The following is a 16,780-nucleotide window of genomic DNA, read 5'->3' on the forward strand; positions in this document are numbered from 1 at the left end:
CTGGACATGGAGGCTGGTGGATTGGTAGGTGAGGACAAGAGGAGCCCTATCTCTGGTAGGGTAGTGGGAGGATGGGGTAAGAGAAAACGTGCATGAAACTGAAGAGATGCGGTTGAGGGCAGCTTTGATGGTAGAGGAAGAGAAGCCCTTTCTTTGAAAATTGAGGACATCTCTTTTGTTCTACAAAGCAGATGTGGTGGAGACAGAGGAATTGAGAGAATGGGATGGCATTTTTACAAGTTACAGGGCGGAAAGAGGTATAGTCCAGGTAACTGTGAGAGTCCTTTGGTTTATAATAGGCATCAGTGGATAAGCTGTCTCCAGAGATAGAGACAGTGAGATCGAAAGAGGGAAGAGTTGTTGGAAATGGACCAGGTAAATTTGAGGGCAGGGTGGAAGCTGGAGGAAAAGTGGATGAAGTCAACAAGTTCAGCATGGGTGCAGGAAGCAGCACCAATGCAGCCATCGATGTAGCATAGGAGAAGTACTATTGTAGGCTTGGAACATAGACTGTCCCACACAGCCGATACACAGGCAGCACAGCTGGGACCCATGCAAGTGCCCATGGCTACACCTTTTGTTTGAAGGAAGTGAGAGGAGCCAAAGGAGAAATTATTGAGAGTGAAGACAAGTTTTGCTGGACGGAGAAGAGTGGTGGTGGAGAGGAACTGGTTGGGTCAGGTGTCCAGAAAGAAATGGAGAGCTTTGAGGCTTTCCTGGTGGGTGATGGAGGTGCGTAGGGACTGGACATCCATAGTAAAAAGAAGATGGGGGCCAGGGAACCTTCAAGTTTCATCCATCACCTTGTGTTTCTCTCTCCCCTCCCCCCACTTTTAAAATCTACTCCTCAGCTATTTTTTTCCTCCAGTGCTGCCCAAGGGATTTGGCCTGACATGTCAACTCTATTCTTTTCCAAAGATGCTTCCTGGCCTGCTGAGTTCCTCCAGTATTTTACGTGTGTTGCTTGGATTTCCAGCATCTACAGATTTTCTCTTGTTTGTAAAAAGGGCATAGACTAAGTGGATTGCCAGAGACTTTTCCCAGGGCAAAAATGGCTAATATCAGAGGGCATATTGTTAGGGTGATTAGAGGAAAGTATAGGGGGAAGTCAGAGGTAAGTTCCTTACACAGAGAATTGTGAGTGTCCAAACTTTCTTAATAATTCATACCCTCAAATCCAAGCAGCATCCTGGTAAACCTCTTCTGTACCCTCTCCAGTCTCCACATCCTTCCTATAATGGTGTGACCAGAACCATACGCAACATTCCAAGTTAATATAGCTGCTGCATGACTTCCTTTGCAGATACTAAACACCCCCACAAATGAAGGCAAGCTGCCAAGACTGTGAAAAGCAGCAGAAGTTACAGATAATGATATTCTGTGTGTGACAAGCTTTCCAAATCCCTTCTTTACCACTTCAGCTCACGTAGCCTCTTTCAGAGAACCCAATATCTCTCTGTAATTCAGTGCTGTTAAGGGGCCTACCATTAACTATATACTTCCTCCTGTTATTTGACCTCCCAAAATGCAACACCTCACACTTGCCCAGATTACGCTCCATCTGCCACTTTTCTGCCCATATCTGTAACCAACCTACTGTTTATCCAGCTCTGTCATTGGATATTCCATAAATATTGTCCACCAATTTCAATACCATCCACCAGCTTGATAATCTACCCATCAATATTTTCATCAAAATCATTGGTATGTGCATAATCACAAAGGTCCTGGCACTAATCCTTGTGAAACACCAACAGTCATGGACCTCCAGCCAAAAATAACAGCCTTCTACCTCTACTCTTCTATGAGCAAGCCAGTTCAGATATCATACTTGCAATTCACCAGGAATACTCTGTACCTTTGTCTTTTGAATCAACCCTCCATGAGGGACCATCTCTATACCCAATTATTGGGTACATCTCAACCGAGTACCTCCCCCAGCCTCCTCCATTCCAAGTACAACAAACCCAGCCTATCCAGTCTCTCCTCATGACTGAAACATTCCACACCAGCCAACACCCAGGTGAAACACTGTAGGAACTCAGCAAGTCAGTCAGCAACTACGGAGGGAAATGGACAGCCGATGTTTCAGTCAAGATCCTTCATCTAGACTGGAAGATTAGAGGGGAGGTGACTAGTATAAAATGTTCAGAGCGAAGGGCTGGCAGCTGATAGGAGGATCCAGGTGAGAGGGGGAGATAAGCAGTTGAGGAAAGAGGGGAGGAGAGTGGGAATGATGTCAGAAACTGAGAGGTAACAAGTAGACTTCAAATTGTCACCTGCCACTTGTAGAGAGTTGTGAATAGTGGCTAAAAATCAGGCCACTGCAGAACTCTACACAAACTCACCAGAAATATGTGGCTGATTCTGTGTGATAACAACGTACACACAGCCAGGATGTGTTACCTGCAACCAGGACTGTCCAGTCCTACAGTGACCACCTGCAGCTCCAATCAATGGCCGTTCTGGACTGTCCAGTGAAATCCAGGACAGTGAACAGCAGGATCTGGGCTGACACATCTCCTTCAGAATGGAAAGTGTCATTTAGTTTTGGGTGACCAGAATGAATGAACAGGACATTCATCACAGAACCTCCTGCTCAGGAGGTTACAATAACTCCGTCAACACCTCCACAGGGTCGGTCCTGTCGGGGGCCTCTCCAGCATGCACTTCATTAGGTAGGAGAGACACTGAGTTAAAGGTGATTCCTTTCCAGGAAGAGAAGAGAAAACAACCCCAAGAACAAACTCATCGGCCATTCAGTGCCCGTGCAGGATTCAGAGTGATGACCAATACAACAGGGCAATAAACGGCAATAGACAGATAGGCTAAAGATGAGATAGAAAAGACAGGGAGGGATTTCCATTTGCTTCTCACCGTCTCAACTGCAAAGCTCGGAGCTATTTTCTCATTTATTTCCAGCAGTTTGTCCGCAAACAGCTGCCTGTCCTCGGTGGCCATGACGGAGGTGATGGGGGTTCCCAGCACTTTGACACCATACTTGTCCAGCACCCCTTGTTTGTACAGTTCCACACCTGCCACAAGGAAGACAGTTCACATTAACCACTTATAGCAGAATCACCTCAGTCCACACTGACCACTTAGGACACTCCCAGTCTACCAACAATGTGTTAAAAGTAATGCAGCCTAAAAGATCATCCAGTTGTACAGCACTCAGCCCACTGTGCCCATACCGGCCCGTGGATACAGATCCACCTTGAACCCAGCCCACTGTGCCCATACTGTCCCGTGGGTACAAATTCACCTTGACCCCAGTCCACTGTGCCAATACCGGCCCGTGGGTACAAATCCACCTTGAACCCAGCCCACTGTGCCCATACCGGCCCGTGGGTACCTATCCACCTTGAACTCAGCCCACTGTGCCAAAACCTGCCCATGGGTACAAATCTACCTTGAACCCAGCCCACTGTGCCCATACCAGCCCGTGGGTACCTATCCACCTTGAACCCAGCCCACTGTGCTCATACTGGCCCATGGGTACCTATCCACCTTAAACCCATTTCCCAGCACCTGGCTGTGGAAAGGGCAGCAATGCAAGGGTTAAGCATACAGTGTGCAGTCATCCCAGGCAAGAAAGGTCTTCAAAGAGCATAGCATCCCTTTGTACAGCAGGGGACTGGAGCCATTTGTCAAATGGAGAGAAGACAAAAATGTAACAGAAGGATTCAAGGAACACAAATCAACTAAGGGACAATTATTTTACTAACTTGCAAGTATTCTTTGGTTGTTAGGTTGTGTTGTTTCGTAACTCCAGAAATTAGTCGAAAGAAAAACACAGAAAACCAGGAAATCTGTGCCTACTTCATTTTTACTTTGCTTTTTGTTTAGTGAGGCATGCACTAATGATGTGGTGGCGGAATGACGTAGGCCATTCACATACTTTTACATATAACTGGCAAAGAATTATGTAAACAAAGAATGCTTAACCAAACAATACATTTACAACATTACACAGATATTATTAAAATATTAAATACACAACAGCTTGTAATTTCTATTGACTTTTAACACCTGTGTTGTGACTAGCGATTGATCTTGCAAGTAATGGATTTGAACATACTGTACAGTTTACCAAATGGTCAATATTCATAACTGCTGGTAAATAACATATAAACGTGGCATTTCTCTGTTCAAGCTTCTGAACAGTCTGGTGACATGGGCCATTTAGTTCTTGTGCACAAGTAAATAAAGTGTGATTGAGGAACAAGTGCGAGCTTTCAGAGTCAAGTTAATCAGCATCATGTTTGTTATCCTTCTATGCCCAACTGATTCAAGTGCTCATAATGACATTTCCTAAATGCAGTTAGAGACCCAGGTTCAACCACTCTCTCCAGCAGTCACTAAGTCTTTGGTTGACGGTGGTACACCTCATATGCCCTCTAAATCTTTTCTTCCTTACCCTGAATCTATGTCCTCTAGTATATCTACTTCTGACACAGGGAAAAGGTTCCTTGTCCTTGCCCATTGTAATTTTACAAGCTTCAACCACGCCCCCTTAAACCTTCTCTGATCCAAGAAGAACAGGCTCACCCCTTCCAGCCTACCCTCATAACTTAGCAGTTCCAATCCAGGCACATCCTGCTGAATCTTCTCTGTACTCTCACAAACTTTCCTATGGCTCCATGTAGATGTGCTCAATGATGAAGAGGGCTTTACCTTTGATGGACTGGGCCATATCCACTAATTTTGTAGGCTTTTCCATTCAAAGGCAATGGTGTTTCCATAACAGTTCATGATGCAACCAGTCAATATACACTCTACTACACATCTATATTCGCTTGTCAAAATTTTAGATGACAAGTTTCTAAGAAAGTAGAGGCACTGCCATGCTTTCTTCATAATGGCATTTATGTTCAGAACCCAGGACAGATCCTCCAAAATGATAACACTGAGGAATTTAAAGTTGCTGACCCTCTCCACCTCTGATCCTCTGATGAGGACTGGCTCATGGACCTCTGGTTTCCTCCTCCTGAAGTCAATAATCAGCTTCTTGTTCTTGCTGGCATGGAGCGAGAGTCATTGTTGTGGCTCAACTCAGCCAGATTTTCGATCTCTTTCCTGAATGCTGATTCGGTCAACAACAGTGGTGTCATCAGCAAACTTAAAAATGACATTAGAGCTGTGCTTAGCCTCACGGTCATAAGGGTAAAGCAAGTAGAGCAGGGGGTTAAGCACACAGCCTTGAAGTGCCCCAGTGCCGATGGAGGTCATAGACAGGGTGTCATTGCCAATCCGATCTGACTGGGGTCTGCAAGTGGGGAAATCAAGGATCCAGTTGCAAAGAGGTATTGAGGCCAAGGTATTGAGTTATTTTTGGTTAGCTTTGAGGGGATGATGGTATTGAGTGCTGAGCCATAATCGATAATGAACATCATGATGTATGCATCTTCACTGTCTGAGTCTCCAGAGTTGAGTGAAGGACCAATGGTGATCTGTTGTGACAGTAGGCAAATTGGAGCAGATGCAAGTCGCTTCTCAGGCAGGAACTGATATGTTTCATCACCAACCTCTCAAAACACTTCACCACTGTGGATGTAAGTGCTACTGGATGATAGTCATTTGAGGCAAGTTACCTCATTCTTCTTAGGCACCAACTGCTTGAAGCAGTTGGGTACCTCAGATTGCCAAAGTGAGAGATTAAAGATACCAGTGGATACTCCAGCTAGTTGATCAACACAGGTCTTTAGTACTTGGCTAGGTACCTCTTCTGGGCCCAGTGCTTTCCATGGGTTCACCCTCCTGAAAGATGCTCTCACTTCGGCCTCAGAGACAGAAGTCACGGGGTCATCAGGGGCCGTGGGAGTTTGTGAAGTTACCTCCATGCTTTGATGGTCCAAGTGCGCAAAGAAGGCATTGAGCTCATCAGTGACATATTCGTACTTTGATAATAAATTTATTTTGACTTTGAAATCATCTTCCTTGAGCATCCATCCCCTGCCAACTGAGCTTAAACCTTCCCCGACCGTACTAACAAAACTCCTCACAAGGATGTTCGTTCCACTCAGGCTAAGGTGGCCCCGACACATGCCTCTCACACACAGTAGTTCACCACTCCACACTGGTCCATTTCAGACACTTGACTGTATTAAGTTCAAATAAGATCCACGAGTTTCCATGGAGTGTCCCTAACCTGCACCCTGGCCCCAGAATCGCAGCAGCAGCGTGTAGATTCAAACCCTGTCAGGCTCAGGAGAGTGCAGAAGGCAGAGAAAAACAGGTCTGGCTTCTATTCAACCGGACAAGAGGCCCAGCTGCCTGCAACACTGGACTTTCCACTTTACCCTGATCACAAGTGGTGTGGAGGCCTTTAAAGTTCAATTTGTCGCTGCTGTGCCCAAGGAGACAACAGTTACATTACACACTAGCTACAGCTTCCAATGTTATGCCTCAATCGAGATAACCTAGGCAGCTGTTTCAGCAGAAATAACCTCAGAATGATCTGGTTAGACTCCCTCCTCCCGCTCCAGTTTGTAATAATCCCAGCTGAAACAGTGAACAACTTCAAACATTGGGTGAAAGGGAATTGACACCTCAGTGTTAAGTAACCTGTTCAGTGTTTAAATGATCTATCGTGTTAAATTACCTTCACAGTCTAGTCTTGATCAGCTACTTCCCTTCAACCGTTCATTTCTTGAACAATCCTAATTGCCACAGCTTAGCAAAAGTATAATAACTATGCACCACAATGGACTTCTTCTGTTTTAATTATGTTCTTTCTGTAAAAAGTTAATTAAATGTATACTTAATTTATGATTTTCTTGTGAATGCTGCTTATATGATGCTGTGTGCCTGTGATGCAGCCGCAGGTAAGTGCCCACATGTACTTACTTGTGCAGATGACTACAAACTCAACTTTGATACATGTGGAGCGGTCACTCATAGATAAGAGAGGCTCAGTCAGGGGAGGGAAGAGGAGAGGGAATATGCTTGTCCACAGAAACCAGACAAATGCAATAAATAATGCTGAGCCTGCAAACAACTTACCGCAGTTCAGGGCGGTCTGCCCTCCCATGGATAGCAGTATCCCATCTGGCTTCTCGGTTTTAATAATATCAGTCACAAACTCCGGGGTGACAGGTAAGAAATAAACAGTGTCTGCCTGCTTTGTTCCCACTTCGTTCGTCTGCACCGATGCAATGTTCGGGTTCATTAATACAGTTTTGATATTTTCTTCCTGTAAAAGACAGCCAAAGACGTGGTCAGTAAGGGAAGGATTGGAAAAGAAGGTAGATGACAGGGAAAATATTGAAAAGCAAAATCGAACAAACAGGTATCATGAGTCGGATAGCTTGAAGAGTGTGTATTTTAATGCTAGGAGTATTATGGGTAAAGAAGATGAACTTAGAGCATGGATCAGTACATGGAACTATGATGTTGTAGCCATTACTGAAACTTGGTTGTGAAAGGGGTAGGAATGGGTGATTAGTGTACCAGGTTTTCAAAGTTTTTGAACAAGATAGAAGAGGAGGTAAAATGGGGGGTGAAATTGCACTTCTAATCAGGGACAATATCACAGCCGCGCTCAGGGGAAACATAATGGTGAGGTCAGATATTGAGTACATTTGGGTAGAACTCAGGAATAGGAAGGGTGTAATCACACTAATGGGGTTGTACTACAGACACCCTAATAGCCACTGGGGACACTAATAGACACTGAGGAACAGATTAAGGAAATTAGTAAAAATAATAGTTGGTTTCATGGAGGGATTTCAACTTCCCTAATATAAACTGGGACCTTCTCAGTGCAAGAGCTTTAAATGGAGCTGAATTTGTTAAGTGTATCCAGGAAGGTTTTTTTTAAAATCAATATGCGAACAGTCCAACAAGAGGAAGGGCTGTACCGGATCTGGTTGGGTAATGAGCCTGTCCAGGTGACTGACCTTTCAGTGGGTCAGCAGTTAGGGAACAGTGAACAGAACTCCTTAGCTTTCAGGACAACTATAGATAAGGATAGGTATGGGCTTTGTGGGAGAGTCTTAAATTGGAATAGGACAAGTTACAAGCACATTAGGCAGGAACCAAGAAGCATTAATTGGGAACATCTTTTCTCTGGCAAGTCCACATCAGACATGTGGAGGGTACTTAAAGATCAACTGCAGAGTACAGGAAAGGTACGCTCCTGGGTTAGAAGGAAGGATGGAGATGGAAAGATAAGAGAACCTTGCATGTCCAGAGAGGTGATGTATTTAATCAGGAAGAAAAAGGAGAAGTATGTACAGCTTCAGAAGTTGGGATCAAACAGAGCACATGAGGAGTATAAAGAAGCCAGAAAAGAACTAAAGAAGGGAATTAGGAAAGCCAGGAGGGGCCATGAATAATCCTTGGCAAGTAGGATTAAGGTGAATCCCAAGGTACTCTATACATACATCAAGAGCAAGAGAATAACTAGGGAGAGGGTGGGACCACTCAAGGATAAAGGGGGGCACCATTAGCTTGGATGTGGAGAATGTGAACGAGGTATTTAATGAGTACTTTGCTTCAGTATTTACCAAGGAAAAGGATTTAGAGGACCAGAAGATCAGTGCTGAGTGTTAAAATATGTTAGGACACATGTCAAGGAGGAGGGGATGTTAGACCTCCTAATGAGTATTAAGGTGGTTGAGTACCCAGAGCCTGATGGATTTATCCCAGGTTACTGAAGGAAGCAAAGGACAAGATTGCTGGCGCTTGACCGATATCCTGTGTCCTCTCTAGCCACAGGCAAGATCCCAAACGACTGGCGAGTGGCTAATGTTGTACGTCTACTTAAGAAGAGAAGGGAAAATCCTGAGAACTATAAACCAGTGAGTCTCACAGCAGGGAAATTGCTGGGGAAAATTCTTAGGAAGAGGATATATGAGTATTTGGAAATCCATGGCCTAACCAGGGAGAGCCAGCGTGGCTTTGTGCATGGCAGGTCATGTCTTACCAACTTGACTGAGTTTGTTGACAAGGAGAAGAGAGAGACTGAGGAGGGAAGGGCAGTGGATTTTAATAAAGTGTTTGACAAAGTCCCTCATGGAGACTAATCCAGAAGACTAAGATGCATGGGGTCCGTGGCGAATTGGCTGTTTAGATTCAGAACTGGCTTGCACATGGAAGACAGAGGGTAGTGGTTGAAAGCTTTATTTGAGCTGGAGCTCTGTAATTAGTGGTGTTTACAGGGATCTGTGCTCGGATCTCTGCTGTTTGTGATGTATATAAATGATCTGGATGAAATTGTAGATGGGTGGGTTAGTAAATTTATGGATGATACCAAGATTGGTGGAGTTGTGGATAGTGTAGGAGTCTGGCAAAGAGTACAGCACAATATAGATCTATTGCATGTATGGGCTGAGAAATGGCAAGTGGAGCTTAACCCAGAGAAATGTGAGGTGTGGCACCTCAGTAGGGCAAATGTAAGGAGACAGTACATTGTTAACAGCAAGGTTCTTAACAGTGGTGCTGAGCAGAGGGACCTCGGGATCCAATTTCATAGCTCCTTGAAAGTGGCTTCACAGGTCGATAAGGTGGAATGCTTGCTTTTATTAGTCGAGGCACTGAGATCAAAAATTAGGAAGTTATGTTGCAACTTTATAAAAGTCTGGTTAGGCCACATCTGGAGTATTGTGTACAGTTCTGGTTGCCCCACTATAGGAAGGATGTCGAGGCTTTGGAGAGGGTGCAGGAGAGGTTCACCAGGATGCTGCCTGGTTTAGAGGGCATGTGCTGCCATGAGAGGCTGGATAAACATGGGTTGTTTTCTCTGGAGCATCGGAGGCTGAGGGGAGATCTGATAGAGGCTTACAAGATAATGAGAGGCATAGAGAGATTGGACAGAGACTATGTTTCCCAGGGTTGAAATGTCTAATACTAGAGGGTATGATTTGAAGGCAAGACAGACTAGGTTCAAGGTGGATGTGAGCGGTAAAATTTTTTTACTCAGAGAGTGGTGGATGCCCAGAATGTACTACCTGGTATGGTGCTAGAGGATACAGGAGATTAAAAGCCTGGACATCCAGCTCAAGAACAGCTTCTTCCCAACTGCTAGCAGACATTTCCCCTTCAGGTGTTGCCACATTCTCAATCTCTTAATTCAATCTCTCTCGGTTATTTCACTATTGCCACTTTCGTATTTCTTTCTGCGCTACAATCATTGCAATATTCTGCCGCTTTTGTGCTCATCATTGTCTCTATTATTGCCATTTACTCGGTGAGCTTCACACAAGCAAGGAATTCCATAGCAACACAATGTGTATGGCAATAAACTCACCTGAATCCAGATCTATTCTTGGGTGGGGTTGAGAAACTCATCTTGAATGTGGGGTGGACATTCAGTAGTACAGCTCTCGGTATGATGGCCTTCAGGGTCCATTGGTAGGAATGCCCCGGCCTCAGTAAACGTCTTGCAGCGACACTACACAGTCCAGAGGAATAAGGCAGCCTTCCCATATATGACTAGGGGATGGGGGTGGGGGTGAAAGGCAGTAACAACTTTGGCCTTTACCTTTACGTAGACCTCAAGTAGTTACGTTGAAGAGGAGACAACCCCAATTCTGATGTCAGTGATCAGAATGGTGACAGGGCCACAGGAACAGTTGATTCCACACTGGCCAGGTGATTACTGGAGGTCCCAGCAACAAGAACAAAGCCAGCCTCAGGTGAATTATTGCAGTATACTGTGGAGTAATTCAGGGATAAGGGAGAGTGAAGGTGACTGGGCTGAGGGGGGGAAGAAAGGCCAAGACTGACTACACAGTCTTCTTGATGGTGTCTCTTTATGGGGGTAATAATCTGATTCAGATGTGTAACTCCAGACGCGGCCCTCTTTACTGTCGTAAAATTCATCCAACAACTGGTCTGGTCAACCACCACTGTCATCGCACTTCTGAGATTTGGCAATAGCAGCCTGCACACTGGGTGGCAACCCAGGTAGAATGGTGCCTACCCTCCCTCAGCCTGCACACTGGGTGGCAACCCAGGTAGAATGGTGCCTACCCTCCGTCAGCCTGCACACTTGCCCATGCTCACACACGGGAAAGCTTTTGGAAGCTGCACCGTGTGTCAGTGCCTCCTGAAGCAGAAAGAACATCTGAGAATTACCTTCAAAGCTTTGACAGCCTGTGATCCCGAGTAATCAAACTCGCCAGCCTGGCCGATGGAGAGGCCTCCTGAACCCAAGACCAGAACCTTGGATACCTGAAACCAATTTAAAAAAAATCATTGTGAAGCATTACAGGGAGGAAGTTCAAATTTCATCCATCAGAGCCTGGCAGGTATGCACATCTTCATTCTCCTCACCTTGAGAAGAGCCACAATTACCATGGACAATGAAACGCCAGCAACTTTATCACATTACCTCTCCCTGTCTTATGCCCACTCCAACCTCCATCCTCCATCACTTGCAAGGGGACAGTTTCCCTTTCCCAAGGCTTTTAATTGTCTTAAAACTCATTAAGATCACCAATTCAACCTCTACTCTCAAGGGAGTCTGTTACATCTATATACTATGCCTTTTCAAATTGGCCCTTTCAGCCTGAAGTTGCACTGATTACGTCCCTCTATGGGTTACAGCCAGTTCAGTTACTTTCCATGAAGAAAGACTCTTTAGATGAAATATCCACAGTGCAGTAAGCAGAGAGCACACAGCAGGTTCCACCAGAGTGAAAAGCAAACATTTTGTGTGAATTACTCTGGATTTCCAGCATCTGCAGAATCTCTTGTGTCTATGAGAAGCAGAGTTGATCTTTCAGGTTCTGTAATGCCCTAGGATTCAACCAGCCAGGCTGCAAGGACATCCATTTTTATGGCTTTCAGTAAGTCCAACACCTCCTGCTTCATAAAATTGACATACACCAGGATATCACTGCCTCCCCCACCCCCAGACTCACCATCCTATATGTCTTTCCCCACAGTGAATGCAAATGAGAAGTATTCATTTAGAATACTGCTCCATCCACAGACAGAATACCCTCTCCTTTGCTGCAGTTTTGTTCTTTGTGTAGGAATAGAAACTTTTAGAACTTAAGAAACATAAGAAATAGGAGCAGGAGTAGGCTTTGCTGGATTTTCTGCCTGAGACACCCACACCAAGTACAACTGTGATATTCTTAGTCAATAGCAAAACACACATCCTTTCCTGCCTCTTCCTCAGAATAACTAGTTGCCAGTACTGCCCATCTTTCAGTCACGTTTCAACAAAAGTTACTATATTACCATAAGCTTGTGGGCTGACCCATGCCCAAAGTTCATCTGACTTAAATATCATGCTCCAGAATCTTAAAGTGAATGAAGTTCAGCCTATCTGACCTTCCCTGCTCCCTGTCCTGCCAACTGGACCTGCTTGCTTTAATCTCTTTATTTACTTTAACTTGTTCATCTGCTACACTAGTACATTGGGTCCCACCCCCACACCCAAAAAGACCCTCCCAAATAGCAATGGCAAATCTCGCCATGAGGATACTGACCCCCTTCCAATTGAGATGCAACCTAACCCATTCACTTACTATGACTGAATAAAGGAAACTTACCTCCAGCCTTTTGGGGACAGAGGGCACAGGAGGCATGACAGAAGCAATGCTGGTACCTTTACCCTTCTTTATCAGTGAGATGAAAGCATCAAACAGGAACTGAAAGAGACACAATCAATGAGTCTATCCAGGCTACTGTTTACAAACCAGGTGCAAATTTACAGAAGGCACAAATAATCAAATATAATATCTTCAGACTCACTGGAGTTTAGAAGAACGAGGGGGGATTTAATTAAAACCTACTTAATACTCAAAGGCCTAGATAGAGTGGACGTGCTTCTTGTTAGTTGGGGAGCATAGGACCAGAGGGCAGAGTCTTGGAATAGACTACCATGAAAATATACAAGGAAGTTGCCGGGATCAGGGGGCCTGAGTTATAGGGAAAGACTGAATAGGTTAGAACTTTATTCCCTACCATGTAAGAGATTAAGGGGAGATTTGATAGAGGTCAATGCATGCAGGCTTTTACACTGAGGTTGGGTGAGACTACAACTAGAGGTCATGGGTTGAGGGGAAAGATGAAATGATTAAGGGGAACTTGAGGGCAATTTTCTTCACTCAGAGGATGGTGAAAGCATGGAACGAGATGCCAGCACAAATGGTGGATGCAATTTCTATTTCAACGTTTCAGAGAAGTTTGAATAGGTACATGGAAGGGAGGGGTATGCAGGGCAATGGTCTGGGTGCAGGTCGATGGGACTAGCAGTGTAAATGGGCTGGCATGGGCTAGATGGGCTGAAAGGCCTGTTTCTGTGCTGTAGTTTTCTATAACTCCATGATCTATGGTCTATCTCCCATTCAGTCAGTTATTTTTTGAGTTGGGATCCACTCACTCAAATGCAATACCCTGTATCCAGTAAGAAATTTTAGGTGAAAGGTTAAATAACAACCTGAGGAGAAACCTTTTTTTTTAAAATACAATGAGTGATGATACATAAAACCAGCTGCCAGATTAAGTGATTAAGGCAGGTACATTAGATACATTTATGAAATATGTATTAAGTATTGATCTGAGTGACAGAGTGTTGAGAGGGATATGAGCCATGGATGATAAGTGTTTAGAAGGATTTGGGCCAAGATCTGGGAAATGGGATTAGCTTGAGTATAGCCTTTGTCAGCACGGTCACATATAGGCTGAAGGGACTTTTCCCATGCTGTGGAACTCTATAATTGGAATTTCCTTTGACCTCCGAGTTGCAGTGGTAAATAAACACAAAATATTTTATGCACCTCAGTATCTGTTGGTCCTCCCTTGGCCTCTGGATGGAACTGTGCAGTAAAGATAGGCTTGTTCTCATGAACAATTCCCTGAAAGACAAGAATGAAACTTAATGCCTTTGATTTATGGAACTCACATTTCCAGTATTGGGTACACGGTACACAGTGCCATGTAACTCACACCAGATGTTGAGAGACACCTTCCTTCCCAAGTCAGGAATATCACAGACCCAGAGAGTCAACCCTTCCTCCCAAAGAAAGCGCAGGATTTAAGACCCAACTGGCAAAGATGGTCAAAGACATTTTCAATCTCTCACCCCTACAGTTTTAAGGTCACACTTGCTTCAAGAGGGCAACAGTTATATCAGTGCCCAACGAGAGCCATGTGAGCTGCCTTAATGACCATCATCCTGCAGCACTCACTGTGATAAAGTGCTTCAAGAGGTTGGTCATGGCTAGAATCAACTCCTGCCTCAGCAAAGACCTGGACCCACTGCAATTTGCCAATCGTCACAATAGGTCTGCAGCAGATACAATCTCAACAGCTCTCCATGTGGCTTTGGATCACCTGGACTATACAAATACCAGGATGCTTTTACTGAATATAGCTCAGCGTTTAACACCATCGTTCATTCCTACAGTCCTAATCGAAAAGCTACAGAACCTGGGCCTCTGTACCTCTCTCTGCAATTGGATCCTCGACTTCCTAACCAGAAGACCACAATCTGGGATTGTGAATGACCTCTCTACCTTGCTGGCAATCGATACTGGCGCACCTCAGGGATGTATGCGTAGCCCACTGCTCTACTCTATCTATACCCATGACTATGTGGCTAGGCACTGCCCAAATGCCATCTATAAATTTGCTGATGATACAACCATTGTTGGCAGAATCTCTGGTGACGAGAGGTCATAGAGGAGTGAAATATACCAACTAGTGGAGTGGAGCTGCAGCAACAACATTGCACTTAACGTCAGTAAGACCAAATAACTAAATAACTGATTGTGGACTTCAGAAAGGGTAGGACGAGGAAACACATACCAATCCTCACAGAGGGATCAGAGGTGTAGAGAGTGAGCAATTTCAAGTTCCTGGGTGTTAATATCTTTGAGGACCCAATATATCGATACAGCTATAAAGAAGGCAAGACAGCGGCTATAGTTCATTAGGACTTTCAGGAGATTTGATAGGTCACCTAAAACACTCAAAAATTTCTGGCAACACACACAAAATGCAGGAGGAACTCAGCAGGCCAGTATTATTTTTGTGTGTTGCTTGGATTTCCAGCATCTGCAGATTTTCTACAGTTTAGTGTGGGGAGCATTCTGACTAGCTGCATGGCCACCTGGTATGGGGGGTGGGGGAGAAGCCACTGCAGGGAGTTGAAGTGAGCTGCAGGGAGTTGTAAAATTAGTCAGCTCCATCACGGGTACGTGTCCTCCATAGCATCCACGATATCTTCTTGAAGCCAAAGTCAAAGGTCAAACTCAAAGTACATTTATTACCAAAGTACTTATACTTTTTACAACCTTGAGATTCGTCTTCTTACAAGCAGCCACAAAACAAAGAAACCCAATAGAATCCATTAAAACAAAAAAGAGTGCCAAAATACTCAAGGTGCAGAGAAAACAAAACCATGCAAGTAGCATCTGGAACTGAAGTTCACGCAAGTGAGTTCACACTGTGACAGTTTTGTGAGTAAACCTCGCGGAGTGTCGAGTTAAATCTCAGCGTGGAGATGAGTAAACCTCACAGAGCACCGATTTCGGCTGGCCCATGCCTCGCCTCCGGCCCCAACACCCTATCCTTTTCAATTTGGCCTGGTGTTTAAATCGTCCAGAACTTGCTCTCAGACTCAGACCCTGCAGCCTCGGTACTACGTTCTCAGGCTGGTTCCCCACCACCTCAATTTGGTCCAGACCCAACTTTCCCCAATTGAGCTTGGGGCTTAAATGTATCAAACCTCAGGTCCTTTCTCACTCTCAGGCCCAGGTAACTCTACATCACCTCAGTTCTGCCTAATTGAATTGCCTCCAAGTTTGTTCCAGGAATGGCCAAACATTGGCTCATTCCCCACTCTCCAGCCTGGTTCCCACCACTTCGATTCAACCCGTACACATCACACCGCAGCCATCCTGCACTTTCGAGACTTCAGTTCCCACTGTAAAAATGCCAGGTCATACAGGCGGTTCAAAAGCTCCGACAGGGAGGTTACAGTCTAAAGTTTGCAGTGATCATTTAGCAGAGAAAGTGTAATTAATGAAGTACTTAGTTGTTTACTTTGTTTAATTTGCCACCAGTAAGCAATTGCCAAGTTTCACCAGCGTCATCTTAAACTGGTGCCTTAAAACGTGTGGTGTCCATCATTAAGAACCTCCACCACCCAAGGCATGCCCTCTTCTCATTGTTACTGTCAGGAAGGAGGTACAGAAGCATGAAGGCGCACACTGAACAATTCAGGAACAGCTTCTTCCCCTCTGCCATCTGATTTCTAAACGGACATTGAACCCATGAACACTACCTCACTACATTTTTTATTTGTTTTTGCACTACTTACTTACCTATTTTATATATATATACCTACTGTAATTCAGTTTTTTTCTATACTTATCATCTATATTTAGCATTGTACTGCTGCCACAAAATTAACAAATTTCACAACATATGCCAGTGATATTAAACCTAATTCTGATTCTGCTCCTCCCAATTCCTTCCTCTTCCACATTCCTCTATATACTGTCGCCCACTTCAACTATTTATCCAATCCTCATTTCAAGGTTCCCACTGTCCACCAACATTTTAAGCAGTTCATTCCAGACCACTACTCTCTCTGTGAAAAAGGCAGATCTTTGCACTATTCCCTCCGGTTTCAAGCTTTTTTTTTCCAAGTTAACATCACTCCTACATATGCACTACCAAATCCGTTCTGCCAACACTGTTGAATCCCTGCTTTGGCTCACTTGATCTCCCCACATCTCATATTCCAGGTGAACCTCAAATGTCTCTGTCAGCAGCTCCTCAAATATGGCTCCACAGTTTGAAACCGTACTCA

At 44.6% G+C, this 16,780-nt stretch overlaps 1 protein-coding gene across 1 annotated transcript in view; it reads right to left on the reverse strand.

Annotated features, from left to right (window-relative positions):
* Positions 1-16,780, reverse strand: part of cps1 (carbamoyl-phosphate synthase 1, mitochondrial) — a 180,468-nt gene that overhangs the window by 102,214 nt on the left and 61,474 nt on the right. The window contains exons 11-15 of the mRNA XM_073046354.1: positions 13,740-13,817; positions 12,510-12,608; positions 11,083-11,178; positions 7,006-7,195; positions 2,878-3,035 (exon numbers count right to left, since the gene is read on the reverse strand). Of these exons, the coding sequence (XP_072902455.1) occupies positions 2,878-3,035; positions 7,006-7,195; positions 11,083-11,178; positions 12,510-12,608; positions 13,740-13,817 (621 nt within the window). The remainder of the gene's footprint in view (positions 1-2,877; positions 3,036-7,005; positions 7,196-11,082; positions 11,179-12,509; positions 12,609-13,739; positions 13,818-16,780) is intronic.

Source organism: Hemitrygon akajei, chromosome 5 (assembly GCF_048418815.1).
Source record: "Hemitrygon akajei chromosome 5, sHemAka1.3, whole genome shotgun sequence".
NCBI classification, from domain to species: Eukaryota; Metazoa; Chordata; class Chondrichthyes; order Myliobatiformes; family Dasyatidae; genus Hemitrygon; species Hemitrygon akajei.